The sequence below is a fragment of the Phyllostomus discolor genome, chromosome X (genome assembly GCF_004126475.2).
Source record: "Phyllostomus discolor isolate MPI-MPIP mPhyDis1 chromosome X, mPhyDis1.pri.v3, whole genome shotgun sequence".
Taxonomy (NCBI): Eukaryota; Metazoa; Chordata; class Mammalia; order Chiroptera; family Phyllostomidae; genus Phyllostomus; species Phyllostomus discolor.
Window position 1 is genome coordinate 17760863 of NC_050198.1, and position 22563 is coordinate 17783425.

Here is a 22563-nt window from a genome sequence, read left to right on the forward strand (position 1 = left end):
AATTCAGTGTATACTATTATCAGATGATCTGACATAAGAGATGCTTGATATTTGCTTATAAAATGAGACTACTTAAAAATATATATTTTGCTTAATTAAATAAAAAAAGTGATCATATGAGTCCTAGGGGGAAAGTATATAACAGCTAAAAGAAAATATTTACATCATATAATTTTATGTAGCATGAATATTCTGCTGTCAAACTTATCAGTTAAACCACCCAGAAACAAGCACCTAAGTGCCAACCTTTTGATATTTTGCACTGACTTGTAGTGCAATTGTATTTTTTTAACCAAATGTAGTCTTGGGGCTAATTAGACAAAGAAAATGAATTGATTTCCTAGGAAGATCACAAAACTTTTGAATGCCAACATGGCAATTAAGGCAAAAATAATTCACACATAGAACACACACCCTAGAATGCAGGCAAGTTCTGGAAAAAGCTGACGTGCATGACAAAAACACTTGTTACACTTGGTTATGATAGTTTTGTGAAGGTACCCTTTGACAAATGAAAAAATTCTTGTTTGGAAAAAGCACTACCCCTGATTTTCATAAATTACTTATATCTGGAAATGAACACAGTAGTAGAGCAGTTACAATTCAAAGAAATTTTGTTCACAGTTGATGTTAATAACATAGTTGTTCATACAGCTGTTAAGGTACTGTTAGCAAAGATTAATTTTAACCAGTTCTTAAAAAGAAAGACAATATTTTGCAAGCTTTGTACTTTCACCTCATTCAAAAAAAGATAAAATGTTTTTTGAAAGTTCCCCTTAGGAGACATTTTTTCAATGACTGAAAAAAATTAAAAGCAACATAACAAATGTCAAGTGTATTACTAGCAAACAAACATGCTGATGAAACTTTCTACATAATATGTCCGTATGGAAAAATATATTGCCAGAATGATTTGCAATCAGATTATAATCACTTTATATATAGATGTGGTATATGATTGCTTATATTTTCCATTATTTCTGCAAACCTTGTGCTCTTACATTATTTGGACACATGCTAACAGGACTTGAATTAAAATTAATTTCTCTGCAAGAGATTGATAAAATATTCTATCACATCCCATTTTCTTTCATTGGACTCAAATCTGAATTTCCTCTAATAATTTCCTTAACATTAAGAAACAATAATAAAAAGTTCAAAAGCTCACTTTAAATTTGCATTCAGGAAGTGCTTGTCTGATACAATTCAGCTGATAAATATGAACCTATGTGTTTATCAAATCCCTAAGAAGATTATCTAATTCAACTCCATGTAATTACCATTCACCATCTGTTCCACCAGGGCCTGAGCTGATCGGCTGGCATCTTGTAGTTTTCTGAACTTCTCGGCTTTTTCCCGCTCTATGGCCTGCAGCATGATAGCAAAGGTGAGTGTTTTAGTACAAGGATTGTATAGGCTACACAGTAATTATAATTTCTACTCGTCCTTCCAAGCCTTAAGATATTTCACTCTGTCGGTTATCATGTGAATCTAAAGATTGGTTTCTTGACACCAGAAGCATCAAAATAACAATGAAAGCACAAGCCATTTTCACACTGAATTGCTACTATTTTTAAAAGGTCTCTAATCATCACTCTTGTTTACATAATAATTTCTGAGGCATTGCAATGGATGACTGTAAGTAAACAACAACAAAGACAAACCATAACAATGAAAAGATAAAAGTGTCAGATAATTAAAATGGAATGTGTCTTTTAAATATATACCACTGAAATTACTCTTCATAGTAAAAGTATATACTCTGTAATGAACATTAAATAGACACTCCAGTAAGTACATACAGTGGGGAAAAGTATGCTAGCATTAACTGCTTTAGAAAAAAGCACTTTCATCCAAAAGCAAAACAGTGAGTTAATTTGTCTCTCTAAAAATGGCAAAGAACTCCCATTTATAGGAAAAATGGATTTAGTTTCAAAAAGTTTTTAAAATTTCTTTGTTCATTTCTCTCAACCAAAGTTAACTGTTGAACAAAAACACATTGAAATTGACCAAAACTAGTATTTGATACCGTTGAGTTAGCTAATTAATTGTGTCTCTACAAAGACATAGATTTTAAACCATGATTCACAACTATGCTAGTATGGTCATTAAAAACATGTGGGCCTAACAATATATATGTCCTAAAACATAAGTACCCACAGAAAAAGCAAGCTATAATGCATTCAACATTTAGTAAAATCAGTAGTTCTACGATTAATAATAATGTTACCCACAGATTTCACTTGAGTTTGTAGCAAGAGGCTATTCTACATCAGACTGATTTTCAAGAATTTATTTAGATGGGTATGCATTTAAACAAATATTCCAAGGCGTAATATTGGAGTGCATGCAGATGGGAGAACATATAATACATACAGGCACACTCTGCTGAGTGCTGTTCAACAGAATTTTCTGCAGGAATGAAAGCATTCTATATGTGCACTGTTCAATACACCAGTCACTTGCCACTCGCCACACATGGATATTGAGCACATGAAACATGGCAAGTATGATTGAGGAAATTAACTTGAAATTTAATTTTATTTGTTTAAATTAAAAAAGCCAAATGTGTCAGGTGTCGATTTTACAGTGCAAATATAGTGGCCTCCATGTAAAAGTACATAGTTAAAGACAGAAAGTAGAGAAATAGAGAATCATACATACAGATATAATATGGCAACATCAGGCATACTTTCAGAGTAATAAGCAACCATCTAGAGTACACCAAACAAGCATTTTCAGTATTTCAAAAGATTCTCCAATGTAAGTAATAGCCACCACTGAATATAGGCTTTTAAAACTTTTTTTTAAAAGATTTTATTTATTTATTTTTTAGAGAAGGACGGGGGGGGGGGGAGAGAGAGAGAGAGAGAGAGAGAGAGAGATATCAATGTGCGGTTGCTGGGGGCCGTGGCCTGCAACCCAGGCATGTGCCCTGACTGGGAATCGAACCTGTGATACTTTGGTTCGCAGCCCGCACTCAATCCACTGAGCTACGCCAGCCAGGTTAAAACTTATTTTTAACAGAGTTTCATGAATTGGGATTAGTAGATTCAAGGTTGAGAGTACAGAAGCTAAAAGAACCAATAGACAATAGAATATATCCAATCGGGAAAAATGTAATACACAAAAAACATACTAATTAAAACTTAGAGTGAAAGTCAACTGAAATAAGACACTATAAAATGATAGTGTCTTTTACAGAATTTACAACTAAGTTGGAAGACATACATTTTACACTGTGATGCCAAGGGCAGCAAATGAAAACTCAGGTTCATTCTCATCAGTGGGGAAACTCCAAATGTAACAGAGTCATAGCGATACCTTGGATGCCGCTCTGGCATTTCAAAGCACCCACATTGTGGTATTTGGGGATTACATGCACCCTGGATCCCATAGCAATTAGCAGGTGAAACTTCTGGATTATCTTGAAAGTCATTTTCACACAGACGTTATTAAAGTGTTTACACAAGCATGTGGACAAACACGGAGGGTTCTAAATTGATAGCTGGGCTAACAAATCCACGAGAATAAAGTAGCCACAAAATCTTATTAAAGGTAAGAACCTAGGCAAAGCTACCAAATTTACAGTTTCTCATCCCCCAACTTTTGTCTTCTAAATTGCCTGCCCGCAGCAGCTTATTGGCAGGTGTGTTTTCTAATACTTTAAATTTGTTCTCCCTTCAAAGGTCAATTCTATTTCTCAAGGACTCTTAAGCACTTTAGAAAAAATAAGCACATTCTAGCTAAATATATAATATTCACAACTATCAAGAGTTATAGCAGGACTTGAAGGATATCACAGAAAGATAAGTACAATACAAGAGAGAGAAAAAAAGAGAAGAAACACGGTACGACAAAGCAACAGAAAGAACAAGGGAGAGACTTCCGGGCAAGATGGAGGCGGAGGTAGACACAATGTGCTTCCTCACACAACCAAAAGAATGACAACAACACATTTAAAGACAAAAAGACAACCAGAACTGACAGAGAAAATCAAACTGTATGGAAGCCCAACAAACAAGGGGTGAAAGAAGACACATTCCTCCAGACCGGTAGGAGGGGTGGAGACGGGCGGCCGAGAGCACGCACGGCAAGATGGCGGCGGCTGGAGGACTGGAGTGGGTGAGGCAGAGGCTGGCCGTCCCACATTCGCGTGCAGACAAACCGGGAGGAATGTGCTCACACCCACCCACCCACCCACCCACCCGGAAATCAGCACCGGAAGGCCCAATTTGCTTATGGGTATCGGGGGAGGTGACTGAAAACCATCAGAGAGAGGGGCAAGCAACACTGTTCCCTCCCAAACCCCTCCCCCACGTACAGCGTCATAAAGCAGCAACGTGGGTTGCCCCGTCCTGGAGAACACCTTGGCTCCGCCCCTTAGTACGCAACAGGCACGCCCAAACAAGCAACCATGGCCCAAATGAAATACCAGATCAGAGCTCCAGAAAAAATACAACTAAGTGATGAAAAGATAGCCAACCTATCAGATGCACAGTTCAAAGCACTGGTAATCAGGATGCTCACAGAAATGGCTGAGAATGGTTGCAAAATAGAGGAAGGAGGAAAAGCTATGAAAAAGTTAAATAAAGGAAAGTGCACAGGGAACCAACAGTGATGGGGAGGAAACCAGGACTCGAGTCAACGGTATGGACCAGGAGGAAGAAATAAACATTCACCAGGACAGAATGAAAAAACAAGAATTCAAAAGTATGAGGAAAGGCTTAGGAACCTCTTGGACAACTTTAAACATTCCAACAACCAAATCATAGGGGTGCCAGAAGGAGAAGAGGAAGAGCAAGAAATTGAAAATTCATTTGAAAACATAATGAGGGAGAACTTTCCCAGTCTGGCAAAGGAAATAGACTTCTAGGAAGTCCAGGAAACTTGGAGAGTCCCAAAAAAGTCAAGCCCAAGGAAGCACACACCAAGGCACATCATAATTATATTACCCAAGATTAAACATAAGGAGAGAATCTTAAAAGCAGCAAGTGAAAAAGAGACAGTTACCTACAAAGGAGTTCCCATAAGACTGTCAGCTGATTTCTAAAAACAAAACAAAACAAAACAAAAAAAAACAAAAAAAAAAAAAACCTTGCAGGCAAGAAGGGGCTGGAAAGAAGTATTCCAAGTCATGGAAGGCAAGGACCTGCACCCAAGATGACTCTATCCAGCAAAGCTTTCATTTAGAATGGAAAGGCAGATAAAGTGCTTCTCAGATAAGGTCAAGTTAAAGGAGTTCATCATCACCAAGCCCTTTTATATGAAATGTTAGAGGGACTTATCTAAGGAAAAGAAGAAAATCAAAAACTATGAACAGTTAAATGACAACAAACTTACAACTAACAACAACCAAACCTAAAAAACAAAAACATACTAAGCAAACAACTAGAACAGGAACAGAATCACAGAAATGGAGACCACCTGGAGGGTTATCAGCAGGGGAAAAGGAAGAGGTACAGGGAATAAGAAGCATAAATAGTAAGTACAAAATAGACAGGGGGAGGCTAAGAATAGTATAGGAAATGGAGAAGCCAAAGAATTTGTATGTACGACCCATGGACATGAACTAGGGGGAGGGGAATGCAGGTGGGTGTGGGGTACAGGGTGGAGGGGAATAAAAGTAGGGAATAGGACAACTGTAATAGCATAATCAATAAAATATATTTAAAAAGAACAATGATGAAAACTGTTGTTCTTTGAATTAAACAGTTTAGACTCATCCTTTCCTAGCAAAGTGGTTTCTATTTTACCCACACTGAGTTTTGTTAATAAGAAATTATATAAAGAGTAGAATGAGAAGACCATATTGTCTTCATAAGTGATGAAAAGAAATTATTAATGGCCTTCTAAATATCAAGATCATAATCTCTTTATTCTAAGCAGTTACTGGAATAATCAATTTGTATTACTAACAGAGAGGCAACGTCACTGAATATATCAGGGTAATATCTGAGCTTAAATATCTTGTTTGGTTAACCACGTTATTCCGGTAATTCTAGTGTAAACAATAACAATAATAATCGCCACAACAAAACAGCAATCTGTGAAGCAGGTACTACTGCCCTCCCACTGTGACAGAGGAAAGTGACATAGCAGAGAGGTGTGTGGATATTTGAAAATATCGACTTAACCATGATAAAAATGCAGTTCCTTATGCTGTATACCAAATCAGTTTATGCACACATTTTTTCAGACGTGTGTCACCATAACTCTGTCAGCTAGAAAAAAACAGCATTATGTTATCCTATTTTATACGAGGGAACACCGAGCAGCAATAAGATTGTCATGTATCCAAAATCTTAGAAGTAGCAAGTTTTAGAGGCACTATTAGAACGCTGATCGTCTATTTATAGGATCGGCTTTCTTTCAAACATGCTCTGCTCCTTCTAGTGGTAGTTCAATGGAAATTAATCAAACAGATTTGAACACATCTGACTACAGCTCCTGGCAAAGGTGACCTGACAGTTTGAATGTCAACAGGGATAATATTCAAAATACTTAACCAGTACTGCAGCATGAACAGCAAATCAGAAGGCACGCCTGGTCACCTAGAATGGATACTGACAGTCTGTAGACTCACTGGCAATGCTGTGTACAGCTCAATTACTGTGTCCCATTGTCTGATGTATATTATATGCAAAACTCGTAACTGGTGCATGAATAGAGAACAGACCCTAGGAAGGACTTAACGGCCTGCACATGGTTGTCAGTGTTTAGATGCTAGCTGAGTTCCGTTCCATAACATCGCTTTAAAGACAGGGAAGAGTCCGCCAAACATTTCATTTCAGACACAGCGATAGATGGTCGATTTGAAATGAGAAGATGTAGGGTAGCAAGGAGACAGTCAAGAAGGTAATGAAAAGAAGAGTTTGGGAGTCACAGTGTTCTCAGTTGGTTGGAATTCTGCCTCCACTGCTTACCACCGGTTTGACATTTAGAGATTCCACCTTTCTGAGCCTCCATAGATTCTATTAAAATGACAATAAAGATACCTGCTCTCCAGGCATTCTGAGGGGATTGGAGGAGGCTGTTTATATAATTTGCTCCCGAAATTGGTAGTTTTTATTGTGAAATGGGAAGCTAGGAAATATTGCGCTGTGACAAAAGGAGTGACATAAACCAAGAATGCCCCAGACAAACTAGCACATACGGACGTTCTATGAAAGGCGATCTCAGAAGTCTTCAAAGGAAGGTTGGGCTAAACTGGCACCAGGCTAAGGAGAGTACCTTGCTCACAGAAATGTGAGAGAAGTTTCAAAAAAAAACCCATGTATACAGAGTATGGAAGAAGCTGACTAAAAACATCACTGAGACTCCTTTACCCTGGACTGACCATATATGCCTTTGTTCTCAGAAGAAATGTATGCTGTTTTCAAATAGGTCAGATGAGCAATTCCTAATGCTCCCATCTTCTCTCATGTCCTGAAATATCTATCAAACTACAGAAAAAAAGTAAAAAAAAAATGCTTCTGGAAAAGGGAGGGCCTATCTTTTACTCCGTAGGGGTATCCAACCTGCACCCTGCAGGGCCACAGGCGGCCCAGAATGGGTATGAATGCCGCCCAAGACAAAATCATACATTTACTTAAAACATTATGAGGTTTTTTGGCCCCGGCTAGTATGGCTCAGTGGATTGAGCACCAGCCTGTGAACCAATAGGTCGCTGGTTCCAATCCCAGTCAGGGCACATGCCTGGGTTGCAGGCCAGGTCCCCGGCAGGGGGCACCTGTGAAGCAACCACACATGGATGTTTCTCTCCCTCTTTCTCCCACCCTTCCCCTCTCTAAAATAAATAAATAAAATTTAGAGGGAAAACATTATTAGGTTTTTTCATTTTCATTTGTGTCTGTATATTTAATGTGTACCCCAAGACAACTCTTCTTCTTCCAGTGTGGTGCAGACACGCCAAAAGGTTGGACACCCCTGCACGAATCGTGCGCCACCAAGAACAACTGGCCTTCCACAGGGTTATCGTGCCAGGTAGAAACTACCTGTCACACCTAGTCCCTTACTCAGCTCCATCCAAACTGCTGTTTTCTACGTCACCATTGGCCTCCATGCTACTACACTGAATGGCTGATGCTCAGGCCTCAGCTTACTTAACATACCGTGACTCAGAGGGGACTTCTTAGAAATATCCTTTGATTTGGCTTCCTAGACTATAAGCACAAAGAGTTTTCTCCCTGCCTCAAAAACGGCCTTTCTTCCATCTCCTTTGCTGGTTTCCTCCTCATCTCAGCTCTTAAATTTAGTGTCCGAGGGCTCAAGCTGTATTTCTCTTTGTTCAGGTCAAAACCCTAGAATCCTTCCTGTCTCTCCTCTTTCTCTCCAATCCCTCATTCAAGCCATCAGAAAATCCCATTGGCTCCAACCTCAAAGCACACCCAGAAAAGGATGAGCACCATGCTCCTCTGCTATAACAGTAGGCAAATAACCTCACCACCTCTCAGGGGTCTGGGGGTTTCAAAATAACCTACTACTTCCTATTTCTATTTCTCCCTTTGCTCCCTGATGATACAGTCTCAACTCAACAGGCAGAGGAAGTTAGGTGCGATAGTGGTCAGCTCAATGCTCCAATCACTTCCCTTCTCTCTGAGGAAAAGCCCAGTTCCAACCATGGCCCCACCTGACCTTGACCTGTCTGACCTCTTCTCCTGCTATGGAACAGCATGATTACTCAGCTCCAGCCACACTCTCTGTGGTTCTCTGACACTCCAGGCATGCTCCTGCCTTAGGACTATGCATCTACTCTTCCCTCTGCCTGAGATGCTCCTACCGCCGCCCATATCTATGTAATAAATGCCTCACTGCCTTTAGATCTTTTACTTAAATGTCCCTTTCTCAGGTCTGCGATTTGCACTCTGTCTACACACACACTTGCTAGCTATCATTCCTCCTTTATTTTCGTTGTTGGCGTTTAGCAATAACCTTCTATAGGTTTTACATATTAATCTTGCTTAGTGGTCATCTTCCCCACAGCAATATAATCTGTATAAGGTCCAGTATGCTCATGTATTTCCTCACACTACCTCCAGTGCCTAGAACAGTGCCTGGTACACAGTAGGTGCATAATAAAGTAAGATCTATTGTAGCATAATGCCTCTATATGCATTATTATACTCTCTCGCACCCCGCTCACAGTTCAAATGCTCTACAAAGGGATGATATAAGATCAATCTTGGCAGCACTACATACAGTGGTCACAGAACCAGCCCATGAGGTTGGGTCCTGCAAGCTCAGTAAAGCAAAGCTGGATTAAATAACAGCCCTCTAGAAACTGCAGCTTTCTTTAGGAGTTGGGCACATCAAACAGGACTTTCATGATGTCTCGATAGCGGTAATAATTACCCAAACAGAAAATCAATAGTACCATGTAAAATTCATTGAGTCAACTTTAATCAAATCTTCCCTTGGTGGAGGGAGAGAAAAGAAAGTGGGGAAAAACCAACATGGTGCTTACAACATTTGTTAGAGAATAATGAAAAAAAAATAACATATAGGAAAAACTTCAAGGGAGTATAAACTCCCCTGAATAAAAGGCGAAGGAATGATCCTTGACCATGGTGCTCACCAGGATTCCTCAGGTCCAGTACCAGATAAACAAGCACTCCCACTTGGTTAGCAGGGAGTATTATATTTTAAAGCACCCTAATGAAGTTGGTCCAGCATTTACAGATTGTGCCAAATCTTTGGCTACGCTTGCACACTGGAATGCTTGGTGAGCACTCGAGAACCAGTGTAATAACACTGCACTGGTCTCAGAAATGTAGGGGCTATTTTTGTCAGAGGTACTTTTCAATGATTTCGGCATCTTCAGTCTTTCTTCCTCTTCCACGGGTCTGATTCGTATTTATTGCGTATTCACATTCCCTTTCTCTCTCCATTGACCTTTATGGATAGTAGTGTCTCCCTTGGCTTTCAAGGACAAGGGTGTCATCTGCATGTTCTTCACCCATGACACCCACTTCTTCTGTACCCTTCATCTTCCATGTTAAATCTCTAGAGTCAGATTTGATTCCTCAGTACTATACAGGAAGTCCTTTCCTGCCAGGTGCCAATGCTTTTCTCGCCAGGTATGTGCTTCTTATGGCATCAAGTACCAAGAACAAAAACTACCTCTTTGAAATCGCCTGGATCGTGAAGGCACGTCTGACCTAGACATCGTCACCCTTCTCTGCTCTTTCTTCTCAGAGCTCATCCGGCTTTTCTGTATGTGTTTCCCTGTTTATCTCGGTTTTACTGAATATATACGTGTGGGTCTACATGCACGCAGACAATATTTTCACTCTTAAAGGTTTCTATAGTTTATAACACAACATATATTTTGAAATTATTTTTATTAGGGTTGGTGTGGCTCAGTGGATTGAGCACCTGCCTGTGAACCAAAGGGTTGCCAGTTTGATTCCCAGTCAGGGTACATGCCTGGGCTGCCAGCCAGGTCCCCAGTAGGGGGCGCACGAGAGACAACCACACAATGATGTTTCTCTCCCTCTCTCTAAAAATAAATAAAACCTTTTTTAAAAAAAGAAATTATTTATATTAGCATGCAGAATATTCAATACTTTACTCACTATATATTCAATACCTATGTGTTTAGAAGCTGCTGCTCAGATTCTGAGGTATGTAGTACGTGTAATTTCAAGTAAAAAATATAGCAGCTCAAGAAGAATCAGCAAACCATCCCACAAGGACTGTATTGTTCATTTTGAAATACATGATGGCATCTTGAAAATTCTCAGAGGTCACGAGAAAATCATCAATTCTTAAGTGTATAAATTCAAGTGCAAAATAAAAGTCAACTGAGTTGCATAACAATATAAAGAAAAGCGGAAACAATTAAAATAACTTTTGAGCAAAATATACAGAGAGAAGTTTACTAATTCTTTAATAAGTTGATTAAAAACACTCTATGACCTCTCTTCGTTTTTTATCGGCATCTCTTGAAAGCCTCTTCCTTTCATGGCATCTTCCCTAATTAATATGAAAGCAAGTTCCAGATTCCCCAGAGTCTTACCCTGAATTTAGAAGCAATTAATTTTCTATTCACTTAACATTCTATAATAAAGTTCTGCCCTTTGACAGAAAAAGTAATTTATTCACTCAAATGTTTATTTAGAAGTTGTTAAATCCTTCATATTGATAGCAGACCTTGACTTAAAATGAGCCTGCAAGACGGAAAAATAATCACTTATTCATGGAATCAAACACTAATTGTGTTAAGTACCAAGCATTATAGTAGGTACTGGGATAGTAAAATCAAACTAAGCCAAATGAAAAAAAAAGAAAAAAAGAACATAGGGATGCTTATGTTCTTTCAAATTAGTGTTTTGGGTTATATTTCCAGCAGTGGGATCACGGGGGCAAAAGGCAGATCCATTTTTAGTTTTTTGAGGAAATTCCATACTGCTTTCCACAGTGGCTGCACCAGCCTGCATTCCCACCAACAGTGCACTAGGGTTCCCCATTCTCTACATCCTTGCCAGCACTTGCTGTTTGTTGATTTGTTGATGATGGACATTCTGACAGGTATGAGGTGGTATATCATGGTGGTGTTCATTTGCATTTCTCTGATGATTAGTGACATTGAGCATCTTCTCATACATCTATTGGCCATCTGTACATCCTCTTTGGAGAAGTGTCTATTCAGGTGCTTTGCCCATTTATTAAATTGGATTGCTTGGTTTTTTGGTGTTGTTTTATAAGTTCTTTATAAATTTTGGATGTTACCCCTTTATCAGATGTAGCAGCAAATATGCCCTCTCATTCTGTGGGTTCTCTTTTTATTTTGTGGATGATCTCCTTTGCTATACAAAAACTTTTTAGTTGGATGTATTCCCATTTGTTTATTTTTTTCTTTTGTTTCTCCTACCTGAGGAGATATACCAGATAAAATATTGCTACAAGCAATCCAAAACACTTATTCAAAACAACATAAGCACGCCTGTGTTCACTGCAGCATTATTTACAATCACCAAGATAGGGAAGAACCCACGTATCCATTAGTAGATGGGCAGATAAAACAATTATGGGGCATCTGCACAATGGAATACTACTCTGCCATGAAAAAGAAGGAAATCTTACCCTTTGCGACAGTATGGACAGGCCTGGAGAACATTGTGCTGAGTGAAATAAGCCAGCCAGAGAAAGACAGATACCATTGATTTCACTGATATGTGGAATCTAATGAACAAAGTGAACTAACAAGCAAAGTAGAGAAAGACTCACAGATAGAGAGCAGGGTGACAGCTATAGGGGGGGTTAGGGGGCAGAGGGACTGAGCAAGAAGGAAAAGGGACTCATAGACATGACAACAGTATGGTGTTTGCTGGGAGGGAGGGAGGTATACAGGGACTAAACGGTTATGGGAAAAAATATAATACTTTTTTAAAAAAGAAAGAAAAATTAAGTTCAAGTTACAAATTTCTAGAAACCAAGAATCTAATGAATAACAATCCAAACTCAGTTTGGATAATTAAGCCTGACAGTCTTTATGAAAGCCACATGAGACAAGGACTTTGTCAATGGCTTCTAAGCAAAGGCCACCAGGAACAGGCCTGCAGATCAGTAAAGTAAGATTGACTTACTTGTTGCAACAAGAGATGCCATGAAACAGGAAACTACACGGGTTATGTCTCTGAGAAGATGTTAAAATGAGTTTATGGTTATTGAGCTTGTGTAAGGTGATGGGGGTGGTCAAGGAAGCAGGTCTTTGCCTTTCATTGGATGCTGTAAGAAAGTGGAAATAATCCAATGATTGGGTATCTTTAAAAAATTATGTAGATGACCCTGCCTGGTGTGGCTCAGTGGATTGAGTGCCGGCCTATGAACCAAAGCTTCGCCAGTCAGGGCACATATCTGGGTTGCAGGCCAGGTCCCCAGTAGGGGGCAGTCAAAAGGCAACCACACATCGATGTTTCTCTCCCTCTTTTTCTCCCTCCTTCCCCTCTTTCTAAAAATAAATAAAATCTTCAAAAAGTTTTTATTTGTTTTTTAAAGATTTTTTATTTATTTATTTTTAGAGAGGGGAAGGGAGGGAGAAAGAGAGAGAGAGAAACATCAATGTGTGGTTGCCTCTCACATGGCCCCCACTGGGGACTTGGCCTGCAACCCAGGCATGTGCCCTGGCTGGGAATCGAACCTGCGATGCTTTGGTTCGCAGCCCACGCTCAATCCACTAAGCTACACCAGCCAGGGCAAAAAGCTTTTAAAAATTAAACAAATTATATAGGTAGCATGAAGAATATAGAGAGAATAAAGCTGTGATTAGTAAAGAAATATAATCTGCCATAAAGATGGGGGCATTTGGTCATTTTGGGGGGTTTGGACAATGTTATTACTTTTGTCTATATTGAGACTTACAAAGTGGTCATGTTTCTCTCTTGATCTGTCAAGATCATCACGTGGTCTTGTCTAGGGCCAGCACTCATACTCAACAACAAGGCATCACAGACTAGCTGGAAGCTCCAGAACAGCATCTAGCAACTCTAAGGTCTAACCAAAGTGCCATGCCAGCTCCTGGGTAGCAGTGGCTCTTCCCCCCCCCCCCCCCAAATGCATATACACGGAGGCATAACAGGGTAATGCTTATGTTTCAATAAGTTCACTCTGGCTGCAGTGATCTGAAAACTTCTAAAGGAATAAAACATTAGTGGCAGGGAAGGCCAGCTAGGGATTATCATCTTAAACAGAGAGGAGGCACCGTAAAAACTTTAATCAGGGTTGTGGTGATGGAAATTGAGAGAATTAGTCAGTTTCAAGAGCTGGTAATTGAACTTGTCAAGGGGTAGGCTTGTGAATGGTAAAAAAAAAATTCTAGATGACCCAGTTAGCTTTTAGATTTCTAGATGAGGCTTTTGAAAGAAAGGGGAAAAAAAAGGGAAAGATTAAATGAGAGGTGGGGAGGTAATGAGGTTTAAGCATTCAGGTAAACATTCAATTAAAGGTGTCTTTTAGGCAATTAGATATATCGGCCTGGGCTTTATATCTGAATGAGAAAATAGATTCTGTTTGAATGAGGAGGAATGAGGATAATCCAAAGAAGAAAAATGAGGGAAGAACTGTAGAGAATATTAATATATCGATATTAAAGGGAAAATGAGATGGAACAAATAGCCAAAAGTGTAACAAAAATAAAAAAGGTAACCAGTAGATAGTGGTATCCCATCAACCAAGGGAGAATTTCATAAAAGATAAGGCAGTGAATAGGGTCTAGCCCTGCAGAGCAGTTGAGTAAAATAAGGCACAAAAATATTCATGTGTGTGTTTAGAGGAGAGGAGGGTTTTCTCTAAGATGGAAAAACAGCCCATTTCAAGGCTGATGATGAAAACCCAAAAAGTAGAGAGATTGAAGATATGGATATGTGGCTGAGTGGAAACTGGTTCCCCAGGATATAGAAAGTAAAGATATTAAGAATGCACATACACCCGCACAGATTAGCCACACCTAGTGAAAGCACGCTCTCTCCCACTGCAGCAGATGGAAAGAGGACAAAGCTACTGTAAGTGGTGGGGGAAAGTTTAGCAGGACCATGCAAACTTGAACTAATTGTTGAGAGAAACTGCGGAGAAAATTAACTAGGGATGCATGGAACGCTTATGAAGAAGTACTGTCAAATCTGTTTAAGCGTGCTATTTCAGAAATGGAGTAATGTCTGCCAGTGGAACATCGACAGTACAGTTATGCAAGGGGTAGCTGACCTGAGGAGGCTGGGAAAATGGAAGCTCTTGGAGATAACAGACCAGCCCACATGGGCTGAGATGGTTAAGGATGAAGGCACAATTTGGGCGAGCGAGCGAGACTGTGAACCCCGTGCCAAAGTCTTCGATGAGAAAGTAAGTCATATGATAAAATGGTTTGAATGATAGGTGTCCACTTGGCATGAAACGCAAGGGAAGAGGCATCTTCACACAGGGCAGTACCTTTGGACTTGACCCTGGGAAGCAGGGCGATGAGCAATTCTAAAGGAGTGGGTATGTGAGTCATTAGGCTTCGTTTGTAGCGTTCCTGAGGGTACAAGTGGTTTCCATGTAGAAATGGAAGAGAGGGAACGTGCAGGACAGGGAATCTGCCCTCGCAGACAGAAGGCTTTCAGAGTGCAGAGTATGAGGGCGTGGGAAGGCTCGAAGTGAGGCAGAGAAGAGAGAGTGAAGAAGAGCACAGACATGAGGACATAAGGAAGGACAGATGGATAAACGTACCCATATTCTGGGCTGTAAACACAGATAACAGAAATAAGAGAAAGCTGACTTGGTTGGCTTGCCGATTTCCAACAGAACCTGCTTAAAAGCTGATCTGGCGTGGGTGTACACAGCCAGCGGTCCCAGAAAGAGCCCGAGGCCTGTTCACCTTTACAGCTGGTAGGACGGTTTTCAAGAGCCCCATATTCTCAGACACGGTATCATATTATCTTGTAGTTGGGTTGATAGGGGCTTAAGACTTGGGAAAATTTAGCTTAAGGTAAATAGTCATCAATCTAGCAAGTAATGTGTATGTTAAGTTTTTGTTTCAGTAACTACAGATAAGGCCTATCTTGGTGCCTAAGAGTAAGCAGATGACCTCTTGGAGAGGTCTGTACCAGGAAGAAGCAAGCTACTACCCTTCCCCCTTGGAGGCAACTGTTGAATTTCAAAGACTTTCGCTGACACCTTGTTTGCCCTCCCCCAACCCCCTTATAAAAGATCTGGCTAGGAAAGAGAGAGCAAGATGGTTTGTTAGGGTATGAACCCGCCATCTTGTCAGATCGCCGGCCATCTGAATAAAGCGCCTATAAAAGATTCAATCACTGTCATTGCTTATTGGATTTGGTAGTGACAGGCAGCCCGAATGCCGGTGTCTTTTCCGGTTACAGGGTCATTTTGTTGTTTGAATGACTAATTTACTTTACCATGCACTCATTTCAAGAAGCTGAGTGCTGTCTTTTTCTGTGTGTAATGCAGTTTTTTGTCCAAATCTTCGAGGGAAAAACAAAGATGTGCATCATACATGCATGGGTAGCACCTGCAATACCTTGTATCTGTGCTGGTATTTTGTAACCACTTGTTATCTAAAACTTCTTGTACCATAAAAGGTTCAAAAATAAATGCCAAAGTTTCTGTATAATACAAAAAGTAAACACCTACATATAAATAAATAAATAATCGAATTTAAAAATTAGAACCAAATCTTTTTTTTTTCCCCGACAGTTTGGACCAAAAACATGGGTGTGCATTGTAGACGGGAGGGCACCGTACACAACAAAATATGGGACCTAGACCTGTTACTCCCCTAGAAATTCTCAATTGTGGTGATATTGACAGGATGAATGAAGAAGCATCTAGGTAAGAGGGATCCAGTCCCAGACAGTGTCTTGTCTGATTCTCAAAACTTGATGTGCATACAAATCACCTGGGGATCTGGTTGAAATGTAAATTTCGGAGGCATTAGGTCTGGAATGCTACAGTCCTAACAAGCTCCCACGTGGTTCCAATAGTGGGTGTCTAGGGACCACGCTTTGAGTAGAACTGTCCCCTAGAACTCAACTTTTAAGTCAGGGCATTATGTTAATTGTATGCGTAAAATACATGGTGAATAGAGCAGAAACCATTATGTTAGGTTTAAAAGGATATGAAACGGAACTGATAATGTCCTGGCTCAAAGCACTTGAAAGTGAAGGAACGAAGTAAACAAAAAAAGAAGGTAATATTTAGCCATTTTAATGGATGCCTACAAATGAATTAACAGCACTTGGATTCATAAGGTGGGCCTCCCACACGCTCACAATAACCTACATAAACTGACAAGTGAAGAGTAAGAAAATTAATGGATACCCAAACTGCATATCCATCATCATTATGTATTTCTCCCAAGGATTTTTAATACATATACATTATATTTAGCCTGAAGGAAATGCCTAGGTAAATCATGTTATGTCCTATTTTATAGGCAATTAAGAATGATGTTGTTATTTCGGAAAATGAGAGTAGAAGCTGATAAAGGTGACCCACGAGGCATTAGAAAACCACTAGTACAATATCATACACCTTCCCCACCCCACCCCCCCAGCACTTTCAGTCTGTCGTTGCTAATACTATTGATTAAATGCAAATTGCCTCTAGGTAACTGTAAGATAACAGGAAATGTCTGAATTTGTATTCCATAAATGCGGGGACTCCATTTTCCTGCCTGATCAAAGCTGTTTTAAGATGCAGAAAGGGGATGACAAACAGATAAGTAGATTATACAGATAGATTTAAAAATTAGCAAATAACATGCCTGCCCCAGGAGAGCCATCCTTTCAGTTGCTAAATAGGTCACAGGAACCTCGAAAGGCATTCAAAGGGCATCTTCTTGAAGTAATTTTCTAGCCAGAGATTTTTTCCCTCAAAAATCATAACAAAAGATAGCCTCACATAAATATGCTCTGAAATAAGACATTTTGCTAGATTTCTACTACATATTATACAGTATTCTTCAGTTTAATTTTCAAACTCAAATATTAACAATATAATCATAGTTCCGTTTCTTGAAACTATTTATAAGTCCATTATGCTGATAACAGACTATTGTATAAAGCTGCTAATAAATTCAAAACAAAATTCTAATTTATAAATAGGGAACTCTGTGAAATGTTGATGAAATTATCTCTCGTCCTCAAGCAGCCTACAAAATAGATGATTTTCCCCAGAAGATCTTTTGTTTATTCTCCAAAAGTTCTAACCCCACAGCAAGTATTAACTTGCTTCTGAGGTAATGCTATATTTGTAAAAATAGATTTTGCAATTCATGAAATAGAATGCTCAAAAGATAAGGCGGAATTAATCCACCCAGATGTGACCTTCTTAGAGCTCAAATTATTTCACATTCAGAAGATTTGTTGCTTTAGCCTGCCCACTTCAGAGTGGATGCTCTGCCTGTTACAAATTCCCTGGCAAACTCCAGGCTGTCTCAGAGGTACCGCAGTATGGGTTGCATACCATTTCAGTAAAGCAAGGCACAACGAAAGCAAGGCATAACCTTTTCTTACTGGTGGAGGAGGGTCTTACCTTCTTTGGTTTGTAAAATAACACACTATCTGTGAAGTACAATAAAACGAAGTACAATAAAATTGGGCATGCCTATAGGGCAATATAATTGTCCAAGTTGAAAAATCATAGCCCTGATAATGTCCCTAAAGACGGAGTTCTTAGGAAATTAATAAAAGAAAACCCCTACTGTGAAGGGCAAAACTACAATGTCTCAGTAGGAAATAAAAACTTGCAAAATAAATAGTGGATAAATAAATACTGAAAAACCCTGGACTTTTAATTATACAATGTAACACAGAAACATTTAGAAGATTCATATCTGTTATAATGTATAAAAATCATTAGTGACTAGAAAGAATAATTTTGTGATGACAGTAAAATCATAAAGAACAAAGTCATAAATATAGTATTTCTAAGCATCTATTCTATTCCATTCTGCAAGCTTGCTAAGTCCCAGCCTTGAGGTGACAAAACAACCTATGAAGGAAAATCAATGTAACTTCGTGTTCTAAAATTGTTAATTTACAGCTAAACAGCATAAAAGTTAAAGAAGGTTTATGAAAAGCATTCCTGATCATTCACCGCAGAACCAGGGAAGATTCTACTAGGCTCAACTTTTATTCTACTTGATATCTAAAACACATGTTAAAGATATATTTAAAAGCGTGGTATCATATTGCTGTAATCTTTTCAACTCTCATAGAATCAGAGTGAACAAAGCACAGATTTTACAGGCAACAAAACATAGGAAAAATACATGAAAATTAATGTGTAACATACATTGACTTTTTCTTTAAGGTCCAAGAAGTTGCCTTCCTTCCGATAGATGGCAAATTCAGGGCTCTGCAGCACAGCTTCTGAACGAGTGATCCAACTGTGAAGTTCAGTTATATCGACGTCCAACCTAACACAGGACAAAATAAGCATCATTATTTCTCGATGATCTCTTCCTTCTATCTGGGAAAAAAGGTAACCTGTCCACGTATATCATTCTCCAACTACGCTGAGACTTCTGCTGGATGTCCCTGTTACTATTAATAGCATTAAGATTTCCCTAGTCATGTAGATGCACAATGTGGAGTCAGCTTTGATGTAGGTTCTCCTGATGATGGTGGTCATTTTGTGTATCTCAATGTGGCCGACACCTCTACCGAATCCCCTATACACCATTACTCAGCCTCTGCCTGAATGTCTGCACTGGTGGATAATTTACTGCTGTCTGAGGTAACCGTCCCTGTTTTTGGAAAGCATTTACAGCAAACTGCATTCCTTTTGGCAGCCCCCAGTGAACCATGCATCTTCTGTGCATGCTCTGTACAGCATCCAATAGTATTGACGCTGGATTTGACCATGTGATTTGCTATGGCGAATGGCATATTAGTAAGTGCAATGCAAGCAGGAGCTTCATGAGCACTTGCACCTTGTCCTCTAAGGGCATGCACGAGGTGAATGCAACTTTTCAGCAGGAATTCCAGCAACCCTTTGAGAAAGTTCAATCTAGCCAAGTGGAGAGACCAGGTCTATGAATAAAAGCCTTCTTCTACCTTTGAACTATCTCAAATAGCAGCTGAATATAAGCAAATGAGTGCTCCAGCTGATACCACTTACAGCCACAAAACTGCTCCAAGAGTCCTGCAAAATAGCGAGAAATGATAATTAACTGCCATATTGTAACACTAAATTTGGGAGCGGGTTGTTATGCTGCAATAGACACTCTCAACCATTCTTTCATTGCAGAGACCCGTGGCGCTAATGCAAATACATAGGCACTGGCATCAGATGACTCAGGGCGAGTTAAAGCAGAGGTTGCAGGGGAGTCATGGGTGAGTTGCAAGGGTGGAGGATGCCTATGAATCACTTGAAATTGTGTTTTTCTCAAGAAAGAACCTCTTGATTTTATCAGCATCTCTAAAGAATCTATGAAAAGGGAATTTGGAGATCAGGTAATCCAATCGTTTCCCAAAAAAAACAGGCAAACAAATGATTCTCCAGACTTAAGTCGCAAGTCTCCTACAGTGAGTGATGCTCAAACCTCCCTATGCACTAGAAGATTCCTGTTTGGAAAACAGGGCTTCTTAGTACAATCGACTTCGCTCAAATGTGTCTTTTTTTTTTCTTTAAATCAGCCCGACCCAATGACACACCGTATATTCTCTTACTCATAAAGGTGAGATGGCAATACCCACCACTCACTATTGAATTCCCTCCTACTTAAACCTGAGCTGTCTGGTTTCACACGCTTTTGAGTCAGACTGTTCCTAGGAAAGATTGTTCCTTTCCACCTACAGGCCCAGGAAACTAAAACTCGACCTAAATGCTAGGCTGGCATCTCAGCGGGGAGAGAACTGCTAAGGCCTATGCTGGGGAATGTTTTCCATCCGGCCTGGAATGTACGTGGGTTTTATTTGCACACGTGTTACAATTATCCTCCAACCGCCATCTCCAATCCATCGGGGGAAAAAAGAAACAAAGGTTATGTATCCAGTTTGAAAGTAAATCACTTTCATTCAAAAAGTCATACAGTACTTTGACATCTGTCTTTCTGAAAAAATGTGAAACTCTACGCTTCCTTTTAAAACGTACCTCTCTTCATTTCTACCACAAAACATATATACTAAGTGCTTATTGCAGGACAGGCATTGAATCAAACTCCATAAATAACATTAATGAATACGCATCTGTCCACATTATCAAGGAAATTGGTTTGGTGAGGCAGCCATTTGACAAAATAAAATGCTTCACACATAGATCTGGGATCAACTCACACTGTGACTTTTATTTTGCCTGATGAGAAAACGCCTCTTCCATGAATTAGCATTAAACAGCTTCTGGGCTAGAGCCTTGGCCGAGTAAATTGGTTATGGCCACACAATGAAGGGGCCGTGGAGTCAAAACCATGGGTAACCCTCTGCCTGCCATTCAGTCTCTGAAGAGTTGAAGAAAGGCCTGGACAACAGTTGGTGGGTAGTTCTAATAATTAAGATCAATTCACGCAACAGGGCAGGAAATTCCAAAAAGCGGGTTCTCCTTGTTCAATTATTTTGTTTGTCTGATTTTGTGAATTTGGAAGGAGATTGTACAAGGTTGCTTAAACTTCCATTTTACATAAAAACCCTACGGAGAATGATTATACACCGTTTTGGATTTGCAGAGATTTAAAAAGGGATTTTAACTTGTTCTAGGGCACTCATGGGTAAAGTGCTTTCCCTAGGAAAAACAATCTATTCATAGGCACAGGGGTTAATATGTTACACTTTCTTTCTAAAATGGAATGAAGCGAAATTCATTGAGTTGGTACAATTATCCGCTGTTAGCCTTTCTTTCGCTCCTTTGTTCCATAATTGTGACAGCTTGGTTCCTTTGGAGATGGCTGTGGCCTAAACCCAATTCATACATGATTTAAGCTCTGTGCTATTCTTCACCTAACCTTAGTTTTACACGTTTTTCCTGTTGTTTCAACTACCTCTGTGATTTCCTCACTAAATGTTTTGCTGTCCTGACATGAGATGCGGTCAGCCGACATCTAACATTCAACACCATCCTTTAGAGTTCTGGGAGTTAACAGTTGGCTGCTAGCGTTGTTTCCCCTCCAATATTCTCCCAGTAGCCGTCCCCATGTCCCCATCTCTTTTTGCCAGTGATGAGGATGGAGGGGTGAAGGGGAAGCAGCGACAGAGTTTTGAGGGACTCCCACGCACTCATACCAAGTGCCAATGGCCCACATTCAACGCTTAGCCTCAGAGGCATTTTCGCTGCTTTTAGTGAAATGAACACGGTCTCCTTCTTGGTACCTACTCAAACCCTGGCTTTCAAGTAACAATTGCATATTGCCTTTATTCCTTATCAATTTCATAGCTATTGCCCCATCATTTCTTGTGGCCTGCCCCCCAGTTTTCACATTTTCACTGCTATTGAGTATTCTTCAGATATCTTTGCTAAGATAAGATGACAAATTAACCAACTCTCGTGATTTAAATCTATACGTGTTCATAAAGTGAGTGTTGTCTACTCTCCCCAGCCTTTGGCCAGGGATATTTCCCATCATGCTTTGTACTGTACTGAATCTGCGGCTGCGTACTGATTCGCCACTGGAAGATATGATAGAGATGTAACTCTGTTGCCTTCTCAAAAACCACCAAGAAAAACACTGAAGAAGTATTTCAATCTTAGGTTTTATGCGTGTGTTCTTCTTTCATTGTAAAATCATTCATTTCCACTTTTTTCATTTTTAAAACTCTCAAAAAATCACTGGTAATGAACTGACATATTCTAAGTTGCTCAGAAGGGCCTCTATACCCTCAGAATCAGCACATGAATACACTTCTTACTCATCTCTCATAACACACTTCACTCTGTACTTAATGTCCTTCTACATGCTATCCGAGATAGGCTCCATCCCTTAAACCCAGTCTAACTTGATCCAACTGAAAATCCTCTTGATCTACCAAGAAAATTGACTTCTCATTCTCTCTTCACAGACTGATTTTTCCTCCTGTAATTCTTGATGAATATTCTGCTTGATATTTTTCAAGTATGCCCTGGAATTTCATCCGT

The 22563-nt window shown here is 39.7% G+C and overlaps 1 protein-coding gene and 1 long non-coding RNA gene across 2 annotated transcripts in view; one reads left to right on the forward strand and one right to left on the reverse strand.

The window, feature by feature from the left end:
* DMD (dystrophin) overlaps window positions 1–22563 on the reverse strand; it is a 1951120-nt gene that overhangs the window by 1271629 nt on the left and 656928 nt on the right. The window contains exons 18-19 of the mRNA XM_036016633.1: window positions 18790–18913; window positions 1281–1368 (exon numbers count right to left, since the gene is read on the reverse strand). Of these exons, the coding sequence (XP_035872526.1) occupies window positions 1281–1368; window positions 18790–18913 (212 nt within the window). The remainder of the gene's footprint in view (window positions 1–1280; window positions 1369–18789; window positions 18914–22563) is intronic.
* On the forward strand, window positions 1324–7510 carry LOC118498510. Its single transcript, XR_004900991.1, has 2 exons — window positions 1324–1387; window positions 6360–7510. It is a non-coding gene; the product is annotated as an uncharacterized LOC118498510 (long non-coding RNA).